Here is a 23,249-nt window from a genome sequence, read left to right on the forward strand (position 1 = left end):
TAGTCTCTCTATTGCCCCCCCCCCTTTCAATTCTATCTTATTCTCTTCCCATATTATTTTTTGTCTCCCTCTGTGGTCCGCTGCCATAGAGATAAGAAAAATCCTTTTTATACTGTTGGCTTGTCTTCGATGTGTGTACTACATTTGTGTGTGAGTGTGCGTTTCTGAATTTGCTCGTGTGTGTGCATTTCTGTTTGCATTTATGCACCTGCGCGTGCAAGTGTAGCACATACGAACATACACTCGACTGTCAAAGGCTATTTGATAATCCAAGCACCTGCTCCTCACTGTAGAGGAGCGTATATATGCAGAGGTGCACATAAGTGGTGCGCAGGTGCGCATGCGCACTTAAAATATTCAACGAGCACCAGATTCAAGTGTTTTACCGCGCAATTGTGTACCAAACATTTTGCAGTGCAGAGTATGAGCCACTGCTTTTAGCCAATGCTATAGTATGAGCCACTAATTTCTCCAAAATGTCAAAGAAGCAAGCGACATTGAGTAATTTCTTTGGTCTTCCTACACCTCCACCAAAGAAATGCCATACTGAACTAGAACCAAAGTCAAAGCGTAAGTTTTCAGAGAAATGGCTGCAGGACATCGGCTGGCTTCAAACAGGTGACGCCCGCACTGAGATGTGGTGTAAACTATGTTGGGAAAATCCCACATTAGCGGACAGAAACTGCCACTTTTATATGGGGACGAAAAACTTCAGCCATCCAGCTTTTGATAAGCATGCAAACAGCAGAGAACACCAGAAAGTAGCGGAAGCTATTGCTAACAGGCGCAGCCAGGACCAGAGACCCAGTGGCCCGCTCGACACATGGCAAGACAGACTGACGGAAGAACAACATCAGGCACTGACAAACATGTTCTGGTTGGCCTTTCACAAAGCGAAACATGCACGTCCTATGCGTTCATACGAGGAGGATATTCCGCTTCTCAAGAGGTTAGGAGTTAACATCAGGACTGCTTATCATTCGCGAGAAGGGGGATCCCGCATCATGGACAGCATCGCTCAGACAATAAGTTCAGAGTTAAGTGAAAAACTGAAAGCAGCTGAATTTTGGGGTGTGCTTTTCGATGGATCCGAAGATATAACAAAAACGGAGCAGGAAATTGTGCACATTGTTTATGTGTCCCGCAACGGAGAATACAGCTCAGACTTCCTTGGATTAATTAATCTGGGGGCCAACCGAACAGCACAGGACATAGTGGATGGACTTATGCAACTGTTCAATGATTGTGGTTTAGCAGAGTGGAAGACAAAGTTGGTGTCGGTATGCAGGGATGGAGCAGCTGTCAACGTTGGAGTTTACAACGGGGTTCATCCCAAATTACGTCAGATGGTGGATATCGGGGATTCCTTTGTGCATATCCTGTGCACCACCCACACGCTGGAGAACTGTGCTAAATCAGCTGATCGTGCAGTCCCATACTGTGAGTCATTTAATAAATCTATCATCACTTTGCTAAGCTTTTACTTAAAGAAAGGGGGTGCAAAACGAATTGCACAACTACAAAAGATATGTGAAGAGAAAGACATTGATTTTGTCAAACTAGGTAAGTTCCACAACATCAGATGGTCTGCATGGAGACAAGAGACTCTGTTTAAAATATGGAGAATGTTACCAACCATTCAGATCCAAGTGGCAACAAGTGATGACAGTAGCCTAAAACATCTCAGCACAGAGCGTTTTCGTTGTTTCCTAGCCAACATGCTTGATGTTGGGAACATTTTACAGTTCACCTCCCTCAGGTTCCAGAAAGACAATCTGACTTGGTGAATGCAAAGATGAGCTCACGGTTGCTATTGGACAGTTGACGCTACTGATGGGCAGTGAGGGCAAGTACAGGGAGGAGACTGTGGCACATGCTGAAGCTGACAGGGATAAGATTGATGTGTTGAGAGCTTTAATTCATGAATTTGAAAGCAGACATGAATCCCTCAAGTCATGCGATCACTTTTTGATTTTTGATCCTACAACTTAGCCTAATGAAATGAAAGACCTCCACGGTTTTGGCAACACAACACTTAGTAACATCCTTGAGAAATATGACGCCAGCATGCATGTTGACAAAGATTCAACTTTAAGAGAGTGGATGCGTTTAAAGCAAGCTGGAAAACGTTTGGCAGCCTCCTCTGTGCATGATCTAGTCAATGTAGTGAACACCAGCAACCCAGGCAGTTACTCCAACATTCAGAAAGTCCTTCTGCTGTCTCTTACACTGCCCTTGAGCAGTGCTGCATGTGAGAGGGGATTTTCCCACCTGAATATAATAAAAAAACAAGTACAGATCCTGCCTGTCAGCCTATCGCCTCTCATCTCTAATGCACATCCACTTATCTAAGTTCACAACAGAAACCTTTGACCCAAAGCCAGCAGTAGACTTGTGGATGCAAACAGCTAATCGTAGGCTGAAGCAGTGAGAAAGGAGCAGGCCTAGTACATCTGGTGTTTTTGAAATAGAGGAAGACAGTCTGGAGGGGAGTGATGAAGATGACGATGATGTCCTGTAGGATAACAGAACTTTCAGTGCTTTAAATAGCAGTATCTGTTGTGAGTTTGATTTGGTTTTCAGTGTTTGAAAAAGCAGTCATTTGTATATTTAGTTTTCAGTGCTTGAAGAGCAGTCATTTCATTTGAAAGTCACATGTATGGCACTTTAAAGAACAGACATTTTGTTGTAACCTACTGCTTTTGTTCATTTTCAATTGAAATTAAAGTACATGTAATGTTATCCATGTATCCCTCATATTTTGTTCATTTTGTGAGGTGGGTGGGTCATGAAAAATGCATTTAAAAAAAGGTGAGCACCAAGCAAGAACCTCAGGTGCTCCTTTGAGAACCAGACCAAAAAAATTATGTGCACCCCTGTATATATGCATATGTGTGTTGTTGTTGTTGTTGTGTCTCTGTGTTTCTCTGCGTCAGGCTGGCCAGCTGATAAAGGCCCTATGTGTAAAATCCAGCCACAGTCTTTGTGGAAAATCAATCTTTCCTGCCTTTCTTCATCGCCAGCCTTCATGTGCTACTTTTCCTTCTACGGCTGCCCACTACTGGATGCAGAGCCATCACTTCCACCCACCCGGCATAAGCCACATCCACGCTCATGTGTGCACCTTTATGGCACCTATATATATAAACTGAATTAGAACAACTTCATGCCACAGTCACAGTCACACACACAAACACGGGCGGCGCAGTGGTTAGCACAATCGCCTCACTGCAAGGGTCATCCCAGGTCATCTTCTATGTGGACTTTGCATGTTCTCCCCAAGTCTGTGGTGGGTTTTCTCCGGGTGCTCCGGTTTCCCCCACCATCAAAAAGACATGCATGTTAGGGTTAGTACTGCTGTCTGTGCCCCTGAGCAAGGCATGGCAAGACGAACTGGAGTTGGTGCCCGGGAGCTGTATGGCATCTACCCACTGCTCCTAGCTACACAGCTAGGATGGGTTAAACGCAGAGCATAATTTCCCTATGGGGATTAATATAGTATATCAATATCAAAAAAATCAAAACATAAACAATTATTCTGCCAAATACCTTATGAAGAGGTATGGTACTTAAGCAGAATATAAACACAAACACATTAATGTTTGGGCATGGGGCACACACTCACACACTCATACACACACACCCCTGCAGCTCACCATCATTCCACGGTGCAGACAGTGTGTCCTTTGTTTCTTATTATTCTCAGGAGTCTTGAGAGGGAGGAGTGTCCATGCTGACTGTGAATGAGGAAATTATGCCATGTTCTCATCTCATAATGTGGCCTGCGTGTTTATGTGTGTGAGCGTGTGTGTCAGTGTGAGAGCAGGTTTTTCTGGTCTGATTGAGCACATAGTACCTCATACGCATATGCATGTGCCTGTGTGAACATGTATGTGACTGCATTCGTGGATATGACTAGCTCCGTGCGTGAGGCTACAGTTGTGTGTGTGTGTGTGTGTGTGTGTGTGTGTGCGTGCGTGTCAGGTTGTGTACGTGTCAGTCTCTGTGTGTATCAGCGTCTGAGTCAGGTGTGGGCTGAGCAGTTTCAATCAGAGCTGCAGGACTCCTAGTGATGTTGGTGTGATTGGAGGGCGGTCCAGCTAATCACGCCGCCGATGGGAGAAAGCCAATGGCCTGGACGAATCAATGGGGTGTGGGCGGGCAGGTGGAGCCAGCCAATCATAGCCTTGTAAGTGCCTCTCAGCACCTAGCCAACGGTGACAAACCACTGGTCATCAATCAGCTGACAGTCCCACATCTCTGCGGCACGCTCTGTTGTGCATACGTACACACTCTGACACATCCATTCCCACATGTGTATGCTTAGCACTCACTTCAACTGCTTTACTGAGTCACTGAGCCCAGAAGAGCTGCAGTCATAAAGGAAAACAGTAAAAAAAAAAAAAGTGGCCAAGAGGAAGTCTAGTGAAACTCCGAAACAGACTGACTGAGCCACTAGAATTTGGAGTTGGTCTCCAAACTCATTCATTCATTCCATCATTAATGGATGAATGAATGGGGTGCTTGAGGGGAGCAGCATGGCAGCACCTGCCCTGCCAACTTGCCATATCTTTCCATATCACTCTTTTATCCATGCCTTTGGAAATGAGTTTCTTTCTTTCTTTCTCCTTCTTGTCTTGGTGTTCTGATAAATATCAAGTTCCTCGCTATCTCCTGGACCTCTCTCTCTCTCTCTCTCTCTCTCTCTCTCTCTCTCTCTCTCTCTCTCTCTCTCTCTCTCTCTCTCTCTCTCTCTCTCTCTCTCTGCAGCCTCCTTAGGTTTACTAGATGTGGGCTATACCTTTATCCATCACCCCTGCTTTTCTTCCGTGCAACTCTCCGAGCTCCAAGGAAGCCAGCTCTTATATCCTCGGCTCTTATATACACAACTGGGCCTCTGACAATCCAGCTATCTGACTTTAACCTTTCCTGCTTAGGTACCAATACGACAAGGATGGATGCTATTCATCCTTGTCGTCTGCTGCTGAAGGATTCTCAACAAAAACTAATTACAATGGCTGACTATGGGTTTGCATTTAGTCAACTAATGGTTGACTAAATATAAACATCTACTCTTATTAAATTTCACTAGCCTTGATTAGTGTTCACAACATCAGAATCAGAATCAGTTTATGTGGTCAAGTATGCGTAGGCCTATACACACAAGGAATTTGACTCCGGCTCCTCCATTGCTCTCCATGCACTTACACAGAATAGACATACAGCTAAAACAAAGACAACAAGGTAAACATACACATTATTAGCTATTATGTACAGATATAGCTGTATATAAATAGTGTAATATTAAAAAAACAAGAATGATGTAGTGACAGGAAGACAATAATGCAATGGTGCAGAGTGCAAAGATGCTGGAATAAATATGGTAACAGGTTCAATTATAAACATGAGGTAGGTAAACATGACAGAATATGCATGTATACCATATACAGTATATACAGCATGCTTAAGATTTATTTTTGACAATATGTTAAAACTGTCTTTAAACTACAGGAGATATGTTCATCAGAGTGATGGCCTGTGGAGAGAGACTGTGTTTGGTTCTGGTTGTTTTGGGGTACAGTGCTCTGTAGCGCCTACTAGAGGAGAGGAGTTTTTACAGGTTGTGACCAGAGCGCGATGGGTAACAACCGGTCACAAAATATTGTGTAAATTGACTTTGTGCTATCTGGTTGTCTCTGTAGCCAATGTTCTACCGTAAACAGTAAGAATCAATGCATTTGGACCCCTAATAACAATAAATGGGGTGAGGGCTGGTGCCAGGAGTCAGCTACAGTCTAAATTTAACCTAGGATCCACCTTTATATCTACTCCAGGTACTGAGCTCATCAATAGTCCAACCCTTATTAAGCTCCTGTCCTTCTCATTCTCCTATCCTCTTTGACCTCATCTCCCAGATCCTTGGTCATCCATAGTGATAATGTGGGTTAGGGGCCAATGATATCAATAGCCTCAGCCTCATGAATCTTTCAGGCTCAATCATGTGACTTGTTGTCAGAGAAGAGTGTCCCACTGGATGCACTGTCATTATAGAGAGCCGGTAGGAGCATTTCTCTTGATCCCTTCAAACATGAGATACGCATTACGTCTTCATATAGTCTTGGGTAAACATTAGCTTCATATAAGGAAAGGGCCAAGGGGGAAGAAGCCCTTTGCATGTGTTTAAGCATTTATGTTTGAGTGTGTGGGTGTGTGCATGGTGCATTGTACTGATGAAAGGGAGAGAAGAAAAGAGGAGGTGTGAAAGACAGAATATGTGTTTGAGCTAAAATTTGCATATTTGTCAATTCAAGTATGCAGGTAAGTGAGTGAGTGTGTGAGCATGAATAAGTTTGAGTTTATGCATGAGTACAGAGGCATTTCTGTATGAATGATTACATTGGCCTTTGACAGGAAAAGAAAGCGTGCATGAGAGAGAAAGTGAGAGAGAGAGAGAACGAGAGGCAGAAAGTGCAGGAGGTTGGTGTTTGCCAGGTAGTGAGGAAGTCTGGCAGGAAATTAATTGTGTTAGTGGAGAGAGAACTGGGGGCTACAGACTTGTTTTCACCCCTCATCTCTGCACCGTGTGGAGCAATTTCCATACAGCCTTCCTGCCAAAGAACAGCACTCTGGCAGGGAGACAGGGGAGGGAGCGGGTGAGTGAGGCCGAGCAGCAGGAAGTGATCGGGACGGGGGAAATACAGAAATGACAAACAGGAGAGCGGGCAGAACGAGTAAAGGACAGATAAGAGAAGAGGGAATTGGAGAGGTAATAACAGACGGAGAAGGATGGACAGCAGAGGGAGGGAGAGAAAACCGAAGGGCAAAAAAAGGAGCAAGAGGGGCGGAGATGCAAGGAGGCAGAAAAAGAAATGATGTGAAGAGGAACAGGGAATGACGTTTGATAAGTGTAGTGGGTGAGAGGGAGAGAGGAGGGACTGAGACGGGAGGGAGGGAGGGGGATAGAGGGGAAATCTAATCATGTTGTAAATGAGACTAGTAAATGTGAGGAAATGTGAGATACAAAAAAAAAACCACAAAAAAAAGAGAGAAAAAAATTAGAGGAATGTTTTCTGTCAAGCAGAAAACTAACTTGAGGACATTACTCTGTGGCAAGGCAGAACCGGCTGTTCAATTTATTTTGTTGAAATTGACCTGGGAGCTTTTCAAACCACCTGTGGATCTGACTATTAATTTGTTAGAGAGTTCACTTCTGACGGCAACTTGTCTCTGCTGCTCCGATGTATGTGTGTGTATGTGTGTGTTTCAACGTGTGGTGTGCATTCAAGTCAAGTGCCCTGTTGTCTGCGGCAAACGTATCTGTGTTTGAGTTGACTGTTTTTTGGTGAGTGTGTAACAGCATGGAATCATCAGCAATTTGTGCTGTAAGTAAAACTACGGGCAACAGAAGAAGGAGCATGCAGGGGACAAACAGGAAAGCTGGAGAAAACAAGCAGGAAGACGAATGCGAATAGTGGAATTGAAAGATGCCTGCTGGCATGTGTGATTCTCAGCAAATTGCTGTGCCACTGTGCAAATGATGGGGATGGGGATGTTATCTTTTCCAATTTACCACAAAACAACAGAGAAAACAAAGGAGTAGCATCCATAGTGCAGGGAAACATGGACAGACAGACAGACAGACAGACAGACAGACAGACAGACAGACAGACAGACAGACAGACAGACAGATAGACAGATAGATAGATAGATAGATAGATAGATAGATAGATAGATAGATAGATAGATAGATAGATAGATAGATAGATAGATAGATAGATAGATAGATAGATCAATCTATCATCGATCTATCTATCTACCTATCTATGTCGATGGATGGATAGATATAGATTGACGATAGATAGATAGATAGATAGATAGATAGATAGATAGATAGATAGATAGATAGATAGATAGATAGATAGATAGATAGATAGGTGCCTTTCTATAAAATAAAGGAAAGATCCTCCAGTTAGATGCCTTTTCTTATTCTGGCAAAAAAAGCCATTAAAACCACATACCAGCAATAATACAGTGGTCTCTGTCTGGAGGCCAAACACAAATTGAACATCAATAACTCACAGAATATGCGCTTGCTATTTTTGCTTAAATCAATGTACCTGCCAGGCTCTTTCACTCTCCTGGCTATCTGACTGACTGATTGCCGTGTTTCTGAAGAACAAACATCTGCGGACCAAAAATAATTCTTTTTCCTGACTCCGGCTCTATTTAGATTCACTGTGATTTGCTGACCCCTGTTCAGAGATAGACTGAGACAGGTTAATGTGTTCTCTCCAAAACAAGCAATGAAAACAGAAATAGCCTTTGCTGTCCTAGGGAGTGAGACTTCCCGTTAAGAATCTGCAAAGCAAAAAGACAGAACCACAATATAAATGGAAAGGAAGCTGAATCCAGTTATCACAGAAAGTTGGATCAGTTCATCTGGACACAACGTTTATTGAGAGAAACGTTTCATCACTCATCGAAGTGACCTCTTCAGTCTCAACTGACTGCAGGTATCCCCACCCTTATAAACAGTACAGTGGCATAACGACCGAAACCAACGATCGGTTTCATATGCAAATTGACGTGACCATTAACTAGAGTAAATCTTCCTTTTACCGTCCCCTAATTACTAAGTATTTACTCAGTAAATATATGGTAATTACTGAGTATTTACCCGGTAAATATAATATATTAATGGGTAATTGCCACTGTACGAAGAAAAACCTCCACTAGTACCCATCAACTCAACTAAGTACTGTGTAGTTGTGACTGGTTTAGGTTGGTAATAACTCACATATAATTGCATACTTCCTGGGAAAGTAGGCAACCAATTCTCAGAAACATCTCATTACCCATGTTTTTGATTCTCGGCATGTGGCTGTTTGTCACGGCAAGGAGAGAAATTTGATTTCAGAAGAGGCTGAAGGCTGAAAGACAAAAGACTGCTGAATAAAACAGGAGTTTGGGAACTCCTACATCAGACCTCAGACAATGACATGAATCCGGTTGCTCAAAGGCGACACAAGAGGGTAAGCTAACCTGGTAGGCAACATTAGCATATGTGTTTGGGGGTCACAGTCACTATATACCAACTAAGTCCAATGTGACAAAGTGTCTAATGAACTTTAGTTACCACTGTTACGTATTAAAATGTGTATTCTGTGTATGTGTATTTCAGATCTTTCACTCTTTGCAAAGTCACCGCCGCAGACCGAATGTTTGGGCGTTCAACTAAGCTACCGAGTGGTGGGATGTGATTGTTCCTGCAGCCCGGGATGGAGAGCCAGGACACAACCTCCTGTGGATTCTGTGGTGGTGGTGTTTTTTTATGATAGGAAGTTGCCTCTTTGCATCCAGTTTTGAAATTTGCCTTTGTAGGGCAGCATAGTTTAATCCATATTTCAAACACATTTTGCTGGATTCTGTGTTTTTATTTTCTATGGTAGGGAGTTGTCTCTGTTACATATTGTTACATTGTATTACCACGTGAATAAAACATTGCTTTCTTCTATAGTACAGATCTAGTTTGCATACTCTGTAAATTTTAATGTCTTGCTTAGTAATGTTGCGTTATATATATATGGTACAAGGTTGTGTTGATTGTATGCAAAAGGGAATAATCTATTATATGGTAAAAACATGGTAACCCCTTGGAAACAAACAAGCCTTCCTTTTACAGTACAGCTTCAGCTTACTTACTGAGTAAATAGTAAAAACATCTGCAAAAACATACCCGGTGTTTAAGAAGATGTACCATGATACTAGAGAGAAACTGTTCCTGCGGAGGTTGTTACCAGATAAGCATTGAAATAGCTTCTCAGCTTTAATAAAAACAATTTCATGGTTGCTATGGTAAAGTTAATAAACACTTTATAAATGGGTGAAGCCATGAACAATAACTATATAAGAAAAAGTAATTTATTGGAATGCACTACCTTAATTTCTAGATAGTACATAATTAAACTTCAGCTGTTACCAACATAAACCTTGGATAACTACAATTGTAACTTGAAGTGAATTATATCTGAATTAATACGAACCTAAACCGGTCACAACTACACGGTACTTAGTTGCATTGATGGTAATAGTGGAGGTTCTTCTTATCTCAGCTGTAGTTTCTCTGTATTTACCTATTTAAAGACCCCCACCTATGACCCCATTATGACAAGTACTTGATCTATTGGAATAGATTGCCTTAGATCATTTGTTGATGGTGCCTCTGAAGACAGTGTTTGCAATTTTTCATGGCATGTTTATCATGGGTTTCCTTTTCATTTAGTTTTGCTTTAGTCAGTATCAGCTCAAAAGAGACAATGAGTGACTGATGAAAGGCGTAAACAGAAACATTCATTTAAAAGCAGTCTGAATTGTACAGAAGTCGACATGGTAAACAGCTGTTTGAATTCTTCTACAATCTGTAATGCCTGTGATTTATGGAGTTTCAAATGTAAGCACTTTGGGTGTCTAGATAAAGTGCTACATAAATGTAATCCAGTATTGTTGTTATTACTGTTTACCTACTAATTTACAGTGGTAATTACCCAATAATATACCATACTTACCATATATTTACCATGTAAATGCTTAGTAATTACCATATATTTACCAGGTAAATACTTAGTAATTAGGGGACTGTAAAAAAAATTATTCAGTGAATACCCTTTTGAGATTGTCACTCAACCTATGGGCTTGTCGTCAAACAACTAAGACTACTCTTAAGATAACTAAGAATATGGTACTCCTGTCTGTTACGGGCATGCGGTATGGTGGCACAGTGGTTAGCACTGTTGTCTCACAGCAAGAAGGTCCTGGGTTCGAACACCAGGCCATGCCAGCTCCTTTCTGTGTGGAGTTTGCATGTTCTCCCTGCATGCTGCAGCTGCCCACTGCTACTACACAACAGGATGGGTTAAATGCAGAGAACAAATTCATTGTAAGAATACAATGGCAAAATATAGTGGCTTTCTTCTTTACTTATTTCTGCTTCGTCTTTCTCCAACTAGTCAGAGGCCTCCTTTGAGTTAAAATATGGGGTTCAGGTTGAGCTCGTGAGGCCCCCTATTAGCCTCTCTCTCTCTCTCTCTCTCTCTCTCTCTCTCTCTCTCTCTCTCTCTCTCTCTCTCTCTCTGTCTTTCTACCTATCTCGCTCCTTCATTTGTCCTCATAAATGTTAAAGAAAGACCCACAGTAGAAAACACAGGCCATCTATAATGCAGCCCTTGTAAACGCCGCTTCCCAAATAATTGCAGATACAAGTCAAGTCCTAGGGTCTGCCTCTGAGGGGTGTTTCAGCCCTGTTTTGCTTAAATCATCATTCCATGAAGGAAAAGCAGTGCTGCCGAATACGGTTTACGCACTTCACTGGCAATTATGGGGTTGTGGTGGCTACAGGTGACGGTTGACTAATGGCTCAATTATTATTAAAAAAACTCCTTCAGTACTGATGGAGAAGGAATTAGGAGGCCTTGGGTAAACTGGAAAGCATTTAGGGCTGTGAAAACAATAAATGATGGCTATGGGCGTGAAATGGGAGCTTTTGCACCAGAGACCATGGACATACCGTTGCATCCTTTGGTTTTGTTCTGGGGTTTCAGCACCATGGAGAGCACACCATTCCCAGTGAGAGACAAGGGTGGAGATGACTGACCAGCTGTGATACGCCAGGAAAACGGTGCTACGTGTGAGAACGCACCTTTGTCTTGTCTCCCTGCGGTAGAAGAAGCCGGCAACAGACCAGAACAAGGAGAAGCCTTGGAGTGAAAGCAACCTATCTGAGTGGATGTGTGCCATTGTACCGAGACAGAGCCCGCAAACAATATGGGTTTGTAACTCGAGGGGAAAGAGTGTAATGCCGGATAGGATAAAGGAACACTTTTTCTTACAACAGCGGCTGAATGGATGAACTGTCTTCTATTTTCCCCTTATCTTCTCTTTTATTTATTTACTCAAGCACAGCCTGGACGAGAGATATACCCTACTGGAGGGAGAAATTGAGCTTCTTTATTTTTTTAAGCTTTGTCTTCACTCACTTTCCCTAGTCGGTTCATCATGAAGACAATTCAGTGCTACGAACTAAAATGTGTACTGTGACGAGGTCAACCAGTTCATTCAGTTCGTCACCTCAGATCCCGTCTCTCTTTCCTGCCTGGCCATCACAACACTCACCTCACCTGATTTCCCCACCCATCGCACCTGCGGCCCCTTCCGCCCCAAATACCCACAGTACGTATACCAGCCCCTTTTCACTTGCCCTCTGCCAGATTTTCTAGTGTGTTTTGCCGCCTAGCTATCCAGCTTTTTCTCTTGTGATCACTCAGCCTGACTGCCCTTGTTGTGATTTTTGTTGTCTGACTTCTGGACTCTGTTTTCTTCTGCCTGCCACTTGTCTGCTCTGGTCGCCTGTTTTGAACTGACTCCCCCATAACTCGAACTGTGTCTGAATCTGTTTTCCCATCTGCCTGCTCCTTAATAACAATAGATTACATTAATGTAGCACTTTATCTAGACACCCAAAGTGTTTCACAGAGAAGGGGGGGAAACTCACCTCAACCACCACCAATGTGTAGCCCCCACCTGGGTGATGCACGGCAGCCATTTTATGTCGGAATGCTCACCACACATCAGCTTGAGGTGGAGAGGGAGGACTCATTGAGCCAATTACACAGGGGGTGATTAGGTGGCCAGATGGAGAGAGCAGAGGGAATTTTCTCAGAAACACCAGGGGACCCCCTACTCTTTCCAATAAGGCCATGGGATCTTTAATGACCACAGTGAGTCAGGAACTCGGTTTGAGGTCTGATCCGAAGGACGGCATCTCCTACAGTACAGTGTCCCATCACTGCACTGGGGCATTGGGATTTTTTTTTCTTTGTCGTTTTTTTCATTAGGACCAGAGGGAAGACTGGCCCCTACTGGCCCACCAACACCACTTCTGGCAGCAACTCAGTTTTCCTGGAAGGTCTTCCATCCAAGTACCAGCCAAGCCCACCCACATCTGCTTAGCTTCTGTCATTCAGCAGAACCAGGGTACATGTTGGTATGGCTCATTGTCTGTCTTGGTCGCATATCATACTCTTTTCCCAGTACTGACCTCTGCCTGCCTTTGTACTCGTTTTGTTTGCCCCCCCCCCCTTTCTCCCCAATTGTACTTGGCCAATTACAATATTTTCCGAGCTGTACCGGTCACTGCTCCACCCACTCTGCCAATCCGGGGAGGGCTGCAGACTACCACATGCCTCCTCCGATACACATGGAGTCGCCAGCCGCTTCTTTTCCCCTGACAGTGAGGAGTTTCATCAGGGGGACATAGCACGTGGGATGATCACACTATTTCCCCCAGTTCCCCTTCCACCCTGAACAGGCGCCCTGACTGACCCGAGGAGGCGCTAGTGCAACGACCAGTAACCACATCCGGCTTCCCACCCGCAGACATGGCCAATTGTGCCTGTAGGGACGCCCGACCAATCCGGAAGTAACACGGGGATTCGAACCGGCCATCCCTGTGTTGGTAGGCAACGGAATAGACCGCTACACTACCCGGACAACCCTCTGCCTGCCTTTTGACCAAAGTAAACTGTTTTGGGACCTAAACCTGCCTTTCTTTAAGTCATGCATCTGGGTTCTCATCTGCCAGTCTCCCTTAAACCATTGCATGTGCAGTTGGTTTTTGTTTTTCTCCCTGTTGCAAGTCTGTCCAGCCATGTGTTTTAGCAAGAATATGAATGAGGCAAACCAGTCTGAGACAAACTTCTCTTTATCTTCTCTCTTAAATCCCCTCCCCTCCATTTATCTCTAAATGTTAATGGCATTGGAACAAAAGCTTTTAGTCACTACAAACGTGGTCAAAGGTTTGCAGTTAGACACAATTAACCTCATTGCCTTTGGCAGTAATTAATAGGACAAATATTCTGCAGTGTGAAGGTGTAATCTACATTAGAGCAACACAAGAGCAATAACAAATTACTCCTCGAGGAAGAATGCTGAACAAAAGCACAAATCGGATCAATTACAAGAAGTTTACATTTGTAATGGATGTTCGCCTTCCTTTCATGAGCTAGGCCATTTTATTTCCATAGTCGCTACCTTCGTCTGCATACTAACTACGGTTGCACATGACTAAGAGCACTGTATCGCACTTATTATTATTAATACCACTACATTTACTTGACTTTGTAGGAAGGCCTTTTTTTGTGTATGCATATGAGGATTAAAAAAAGGATAAATATATATCTTATTTACCTATCCTTTTTTCATTCTGATTTTCATTTAGATTTCAATATTATCATTATTATATTCCCCCCTTAGTTGTGTATTCTTGTATGGTTTTGATCGAATGGTATTTTCGTTTTTCTGTCTCAAATATAAACAAATATTGTCAGTATAAACCCTGACGTGGGTGAATAACAATTTCTCTGATATTTCATTGTTCAAAAAACCTAAAATATCACAAAATGGGTCATGAACTTTCTTTTCCCAGCATTGAAAGTGTTCTTATTTGTTCCATCCATCCATTACCCAAACCACTTATCCTGCTCCCAGGGTCGTGGGGATGCTGGAGCCTATCCCATTTGTTTCTAAAAAAAAAAAACCAAACAAACCCCAAAACCTTAATATTTGTGTGACTAACACAAAAACCCAAAGCAAATATATTCCAGAAAATCATTACAAACCATGTCTAATTCATGGGGTTAGCGTGCAGAGGCCACGAATCATTGATGCAACCTGGTAAGTGTTCATTCATCCTCATTGATGAGTGAAAAACCTGCTATACACACACTATACATAATATGCAGAAGCAGCAAAGGTTAGTGATAATCAGACTCAAGACAATACTCCTCTTTTGACCCTTGACCCTGATCTATGACCTTTGTTAATAACTGGTGACCCATGAAAACAACCGGCTGACCTACTGGTTTGGCATGGATGAATATATCATACATTAGGCCTGAAACACAGGCTGAGTTCAGAGACGGGAATAACACGGCCCCATTTCAGCAAATCAGTGGTTGTGGTTTATTAAGTGTCCCCTGCTCCTGCTGGATAAAATATCACATCTTTTCCAAGAAAGATAGCCATCGTCTGGGTTTACACAAAGGCTCTAACACAAATGCAACACAGCTATGGAATTAAATGCTGTTCATATGAAAAGAAAAGCGGGATTTAAAAACCAAAAAGGTGGCTGTTGCTACAGAAAAGCCCTCCTTCGTAACAGGAGCACAGATACATAAATCCCATCCATATTTGCTATGGTTAAAACCCCAGCGCTTTGGCCAGGGCCCAGAATCAATGTGGAGAGCCAGCTCTGAACTGTGAGACACCACTTTGTACTAACCCCCATGTGTCAGAGCTCTGCTGAACCTGGTGAGGTGATGATTTGGTTCTGCACACGTTTCTACAGGTCTACTTAAGTAAAAAGGTTGGTGTGAATTTTCCCATCAATGCTTTCCTTTCTTTCATCCTTTCTTTCTTTTTTTGTTTTCCCATCCAGAGCCAGATGTGTTTTTGTTCCAACCTACTAACCAGCTATTGTATAGATACAAAACCAGACACAGATGGAGACAGAGACCTATATGATCTAGATCTACTCTAGATCTAGATAGAGTATACTATCCACTATATATGCAGCGGATCATCGATTTCTTCCCGTCTTCCTGTCCTCTGCATCTTCCTCTGTCACACCAGCCATCTGCATGTCCTCCCTCACCACATCCATAAACCTCCTCTTTGGCCTTCCTCTTTTCCTCTCCCCTGGCAGCTCCATATTCAGCATCCTTCTCCCAATATACCCAGCATCTCTCCTCCACACATGTCCAAGCCATCCCAAGATTGCCTCTCTTGCTTTGTCTCCAAACCTTCTGGGCAAAATGTGTACAGTCACTCTTGGGACATAATGTGTACAGTGTGGGTGCGCACACACGCACGCACACACACACACACACACACACACACACACACACGCACGCACGCACGCACGCACACACGCACGCACGCACGCACGCACAGCACAGCACAGCACAGTGCAGCGCAGTGCAAGTTTCTGTCACAGGCAGCCAGCTTAAAGCATCCCATAGATGTGCCTCGTTCACTTTCATAGACAGTGTATTTAATCCTGACAAAAGCACAACTATTGGACCTAACAGGTAGGGCCCGCTTGGTTATGAGTGTGGTCAAGTGAAACCGGTCCAAGGTCAAAAAGAAAACAAGGAAGCTGCCCATTACCCAGGAAAACACTTGCCAGTCCCTACCCCTCCCTATTTCACTGCATGCTGCAGTACATCTGGTGCACGGAGTCAAAAAATATGCATGTCTCTTCCCTTATGCTATCGTGACACAGCGTCTGTCTGCCGCTGCTGACCTCATGGGTCCCCCGTGTTTGACCTTTGCCCTGTTGTGACTCACCGATCTCGCAGCTCTCTCCAGAGAAGCCCTGAGGGCAGTAGCAGCTGTAGCCATCGCCTTCCTGCAGGCAGCTCCCTCCGTGGAGACAGGGGTTGGTGTGGCACGGGTTGCTCTCTGCTAGAGACAGAGAGCGAGAGAGAGAGAGAGAGAGAGAGAGAGAGAGAGAGAGAGAGAGAGAGAGAGAGAGAGAGAGAGAGAGAGATGAGGAGTTGGTTTGACTGACAGAATGAGTGAGTGCACAAATGTGTATTTATAATTTATTTCCCAAAGAGGATCGCTTATGTGTGGTGTGAAAAAGCCTCAAAACATTGGCAAACTGTGACAGGCAGTGTACTAATATAAGAGAAAGCACTTTGACCCTCTACCCACCCCGGCCCATCCTCCTGCCTCTACTCTGCCTCCCTGTTCAAGCCTACGACAGAGACAGAGGAAGAGCCCACAGACAGCAGGTGGGGGGGGTGGATACACTTGTCCCCGTGTGACTTTCCACAAGGTGACGGATTGGCTGTTGTTGCGTCTGTCGCACCTGCGTTTATCATGACTGATACTCGGAAGGCGAAGGACAAAAGAGCCAACCCACCCCACCCCCGCCGTTTCTCTACCACTTGCCCCGCAAACCAGGCCCCGTTGATAAACCTGGGGTCCCATAAATTAGCTGATCATCACCCAGTCAGGCACACCAGCGGGCACCTATTTTATGGCACATTACTACGAGTCGGGGAGAAGGCAATAAACACATTTTACTTTGCTGGGCTATAACTCCACGGCTCTTCAAGGGAAATGTTTTGGAGGATGGATGGCGGCGACTGTGGCGATTAAGTCGTAATTATTCCTCTTATATTTTTGGATGGAACGGAAGGAGGAGGAGAATTTGACAAGGACACGGACATGTTTTATTTACATATTTATTTATTTATGCAGAAACCAGATTAAGTGTGGTTTTATTATCCAATCCTGACAGGATTCCAGCCTCTGACACAATCTGTCAGGCCATCTAATGCACTGCATCTTCTCCATAATCACACCCGGACCTGCTTAATGATGTATGAGCAGAGAGATATAAAAGTCCTCAATTCCCCTCAAAGCGTGGTAATACTGCCCATCGTGTGTGTGCATGTGGTGTGTGTGTGTGTGTGTGTGTGTGTGTGTGAGAGAGAGAGAGAGAGAGAGAGAGAGAGAGAGAGAGAGAGAGAGAGAGAGAGAGAGAGAGAGAGAGAGAGAGAGCATGCACGTATATGTTTCTATTTCTGCTCAAATGTGTGAGCCTGAGTCATTTGGGGCTGGTGAGCTACAGAGTGAGTGTTCATTTCCCAGTCTACAGCTTACACCCCCCTGCAGAGAGCGTGCTACTGATGCACTGGGCAGGGAAGATGATGGAGGGGCTGTCTTTGAAAAACATATCAAAGTGATTCACTGAATGAGGAAAAAAAAAACATTACAGACAGGCTCATTTCTTAAACCAACGGGAGAAAAAACAACAACAATGGCGTACGTGCCATTAAGACGGGCATTGCTTAAAGGTTAATGATGTACTACATTGATGGAGGTGATAAAACCTGCACAGGAAACACTGAAGGACAGATGCAGAACGGCCATGGATGACGTGAGTGCCTGGCTCGTTCTAAAAGCGTCAGAAGAGAAAGGAAGAAAACAGGAAATGTCTCACGGAACAGGGCTGATTGTCTCGGTCTTAACCCTCATCCATTCTTTTACCGACAGCATTTTGTATTGTAACTGTGATGTCAAGTAGACTGAACAGATGTGTGAACATGGCTGCTCTCCTCGTGTGCCTTAATTGGTTTTCAAAGGCCTCTTGTATAAAACAGGGACCTTTAGAAAGCTGGAAATATGAATAGAGGACTCCATTTTCTCATCATCGTTCATCTGAAAAATGAGCCAGTGACGGGAATTTCACTGGACAGTTTGGTTGGCCAAAATAAAGAGGTATAATTCTTCTACTATTTTGGCCAATGTTTGTCTGCCCTAAGTGTGAAACCCAGGTTTTCTTTTGTTTTTTGTTTTTTTGAGCCACAGAGCAGAGAGAGAAAGATACTGCATGAAAATTAAGCAAACCAAAGCTGCAATTATGAGTTGGCTGACAAAAGTCACATGTGCCAGTTGGATTTCTCCCCCTTTTTCTCCCCAATTGTACCCGTCCAATTACCCCACTCTTCCGAGCCGTCCCGGCTGCTGCTCCACCCCCTCGGCCAATCCGGGGAGGGCTACAGACTACCACATGCCTCCTCCGATACATGTGGAGTCACCAGCCGCTTCTTTTCACCTGACAGTGAGGAGTTTTGCCAGGGGGATGTAGCACGTGGGAGGATCACGCTATTCCCCCCGCCCCCCAAACAGGCGCCCTGACTGACCAGAGGAGGCACTAGTGCAGTGACCAGGACACATACTCACATCTGGCTTCCCACCCACAGACATGGCCAATTGTGCCGGAGGTAACACAGGGATTCGAACCGGTGATCCCTGTGTTGGTAGGCACAGAATAGACCACTACACTACCCAGACACCCCCTCCCCCATGTGCCAGTTATTCACAGGAGATCTGCACTGAGAGGAATTTTAATCAAAACGTGGACCAATTAGCTAAATGTCAAAGGTGTAAGGGATTGATCTAAACTAAACTTCGTCTGTTGTGAAGTACGCAGGAGAGAGATAACCTCAAGGTTTCACAGACTGTGATATATACGAGTCATGGAAATGCCAACTGAATGAAACAGCAAACTGAGAAGGATTTAAGCATTGTATTGCAAATCAGCTAATTTGATATTCAAATTCACCGGGGCTTTAATACAGCCAAGTCTTTAGTCAGTTTGGAAATACACAGCAGTTCTTCTTCCTCTTCCTCCATTATTACCGGATTCACAACACTTGTTCTGCCAGATATTATGCATCCTAAAAGAATTATGTTGCAAGTCCACAGCCACATCTCAGGATGAGCCCATATTTTAAGGAAACTGCATCACACGCTCTGCTAAACACCTGCTCAGTGCCAGATATAAGCCAGAAGTCTACATAACCAGTTTGGATATCAAAATCCCCTCTGTTCCTCTTTTCTGTCCACCCCCTCTGTCAGCTACATCTGGAGAGGACACCGACCATATCGCACAAAGTGTAGCTGTGAATTAGGTGGCGCCACGGGTGGCGTGGCGGTCTGTTCCAGTGCCTACCAACAAGGGGATCGCTGGTTCGACTCCCCATGTTATCTCCGGTTGGATTGGGCATCCCTACAGACACAATTGGCTGTGTCTGCGGGTAAGAAGCTGGATGTGGGTATGTGTGCTGGTCATTGCACTAGCGCCTCCTCTGTTTGGTCGGGGCGCCTATTCGGGGGGGATGGGGAACTTGGGGAATAGCGTGATCCTCCCACATGCTACATCCCCCTGGCAAAACTCCTCACTGTCAGGTGAAAAGAAACGGCTGGAAACTCCACATGTATCGAAGGAGGCATGTGGTAGTCTGCAGCCGTCCCCGGATCAGCAGAGGGGGTGGAGCAACGACCGGGACAGCTCGGGAAATAGGGTAATTGGCCAGATACAACTGGGGAGAAAAGGGGGGGGGGTGTAGCTGTGAATGAGCAGGCTTATAGAGCCTGAGATTAGCTCCTCCCACTGGATCCCCGGGTGACTCGGACTGGCTGGGGGCAGCAGAAATTATGGTAACCACTGATGATGGTGAAGAAATGGCTTGACAAGGTCCTTTTGTCATCATGGGAAATCAGAGCTGTGCAGGTTAAAACCTGATCTAGACATACTGTAGAATAGAGACAGCATCACGAGGTTGATTACCCATTGTTACTTGGGGAGATTCTTGGAGAAACGGCAAACTTTGTGTGCATATATGTGCATATGTCTGTGTGCAATCTCTATCTATCATTGTGTGCCTCACAGCTTACCTCAAAAAGGTTTTTTTTTTACATTTTAAAAAGAGGAAATCTGTTATTGATATAATTCAACCAGGTCCAGAAAAGCGTAAGATTAAATGGTCTTTCCCTCATCTACCCTTCCTCCTTTACCAATGTCCTCTCAGAGGAAAAGGACATTGATCCAATCTGAAGAAATTAGTAAAAACTTCTTACACACAAACAAGAATGTGTATTTTACCATGTCTACATTTTGTTGACTAACGGCTGAGATAATATGTACAGTAGACAGAGTAGGGCAGTGGATTGTGCAGACAAGTGCATTTCATTGTGCGTAAACATATTGTGTATAGATGCATGAATGCGTAAATGGAGGAACAGGCATAAACACTCCAGGGAGCCTCGTTAAAGAATAGACAGACATTGAAAAGAGCACGCAATGTTTCTAATTTGGTCTTTTCTAATTTTAAGTTCAACCGCATTGCAGATATTCTTTGGATTTGAAAGACGTTCCTGAATTTAGTACAGTGATGTGTGTGTGTGTGTGTGTGTGTGCGCGTGTGTGTGTGTGTGTGTGTGTGTGTGTGTGTGTGTGTGTGTGTGTGTGTGTGTGTGATGTGTTTTAGTGGTATACATGTAACCATTTGCTTGAAAAGTCAGTCACCATGTGAGTGAAAAACAGATGAAAGCCAAAGAAGACCAGAAAAGGGGGGGGGGTCTGAGACTGGAATTATGTAGTGTGAAGGAAAGAGGGGATGAATTTGGGAGTTGAAATTTGGGTGGGGGGAGAGAGAGAGAGAGAGAGAGAGAGAGAGAGAGAGAGAGAGAGAGAGAGAGAGAGAGAGAGAGAGAGAGAGAGATGTTGAGAAAGGTGTGGGACAAAAAGACTCAGAGGGAGCTATCATACCATTCTTCTCTTAATGCTGCTGGCTTATGATTAATTACACGCTGGTCCTAAAATAGGTTTCCTCTTTCATTACAACTGTGTATCTGTGTGTGCTAGATGACAGGGACTCAGGAAGGAGACTGAGTTCATATGTGTGTGTGGGGGGAGGGGGGGGAGACAGAGAGAGAATTTTAAATTAGAATTTTAAAACAAGTCTTTTATTTAACAGAAAAAATTAACAAAAAACAGACTTGAAATCTTTCTAGACATATAATAAGACAGAGAGAGAGGAATGGAGAGAGAGAGAGAGGGATAGAGAGAGAGAGAGAGCGCGCAAGAGAGGGATATGGAGAGAAAAAGACAGAGAGAGAGAGAGAGAGGAATGGAGAGAGAGACAGAGACAGACAGACAGACAGACAGAGAGGAATGGAGAGAGAGCGCGAGAGGGATATGGAGAGAAAGAGACAGAAAGACAGAGAGAGAGGGATATGGAGAGAAAGAGACAGAAAGACAGAGAGAGAGAGGGATGGAGAGAGACAGAGAGAGACAGAGAGAGAGAGGAATGGAGAGAGAGAGAGAGGAAAATTAGTTGATATATGAATAGCTAACAGGAGTTCAGCTTCCAGAGTTGAGCACAGTGGCAAAAGAGGAGAGTGTCCTCACAAAACAGTTACTGTAAAGTCTTCTGTCGCAACACAGGACTGCAGAAACAAAGTGTCTCCACAGTCCTGTGCAGCATCTCTGAAATGCTGGTATATGACACTTTACCGCACTTCAGGGTCATCTTAAATTCTTTGTAAGCCCCACTGAAAAGAGATTATCTTTACATTATAGCATATTTGGGATGCTGTATCCAGTGTCGACTTTTAGAAATATAGCCAAGATTTAAAATTGACCATACAAGAGGATTGTAATGGAGTAAATGTCTCGCAGAGCAGGAAGCCTGAAGCTGATGCGTCAGCAAACTTGACAGAAAGGAAACTTGAGGAAAGTGTGTACTGACAGAGAAAACGTATTGCGGTATTCAACTGAATCTGTGAAACATAGAGGTGCATTTGTGCAAATGCAAAAAGCCATACACACGACACACACACAGGTTCTGTCTGTCATTCCGTCTCACTCTCTCGCTCTTACATACACAGACAATCACTTGGAAAAACACACACACACACACACACACACACACACACACACACACACACACACACACGCAATCAACCACTTACCGCCTGGCACGGCGCTATCCTTAGACTTACTGAACCTTGTAATAGCTTTGCTGAGACAGAGATCAAGCCTCTGTTCAAGTGTTTCCCCTCCGTGAGCAGGATAAGCCATCACCTGGCCCCGGCTAGAGCTGCTCCCTTAAACTTTAATGCTACATCCCTAAAATGTGCTGGAGCACACAACATTTATGGCTATATGGATCACTGCATCATATTGGACCAAGCGGGCAAAATACAGCATGCACTGTAAACATGGTAGTCCATTGAGCCAGAAATATGAAATTTTCATATTCTGACTGACGACTGAAATGAACATGTATCATATGTGTTCTAATGATGTTACATGGTAGTCTACACAGAGATGATATCGATTTAGGCTGCTGTATTTCAAGAGTAGCTAACAAATTATATGGCGCCAGGATAATTAAACACTAAAAGACATGACAAACTTTTCTCCCCATCTTAAACTCTTGACAAAGGGTTCATTCACAAGGTACAGCTAAACAGCACAGTGCCTGTACATCAAAAGTTGAGACGCTTACCACTGAGCATACGTAAGGAGATGTCAGCAGGGCTCAACCGCCTACTCCAAGCAGGCATCATAGAATGTGTGGATGTATCTGAATGGGTGAGTCCCCTAGTTGTGGTACGGAAATGCACAGGAAGGCTGCGGCTGTGTGTTGACCTTCGTGAACCCAATAAGAGTGTAATCATGGACTGTAAGCCTCTCCCTCATATGGATGACTTGTTTGCAGAACTAGCTGGTGCTACACACTACAGCCAGATCGACTTGAGTTCGGCTTACCACCATCTACCTCTGCACCCTGAGAGCCGCAATCTAACTGCTTTCATAACCCACGATGGCA

At 44.1% G+C, this 23,249-nt stretch overlaps 1 protein-coding gene across 1 annotated transcript in view; it reads right to left on the reverse strand.

Annotated features, from left to right (window-relative positions):
• Positions 1-23,249, reverse strand: part of ncanb (neurocan b) — a 180,721-nt gene that overhangs the window by 59,290 nt on the left and 98,182 nt on the right. Inside the window, exon 13 of the mRNA XM_056276867.1 lies at positions 16,402-16,518. Coding sequence (XP_056132842.1) covers positions 16,402-16,518 — 117 coding nt within the window. The remainder of the gene's footprint in view (positions 1-16,401; positions 16,519-23,249) is intronic.

The sequence above is a fragment of the Lampris incognitus genome, chromosome 3 (assembly GCF_029633865.1).
Source record: "Lampris incognitus isolate fLamInc1 chromosome 3, fLamInc1.hap2, whole genome shotgun sequence".
NCBI classification, from domain to species: domain Eukaryota; kingdom Metazoa; phylum Chordata; class Actinopteri; order Lampriformes; family Lampridae; genus Lampris; species Lampris incognitus.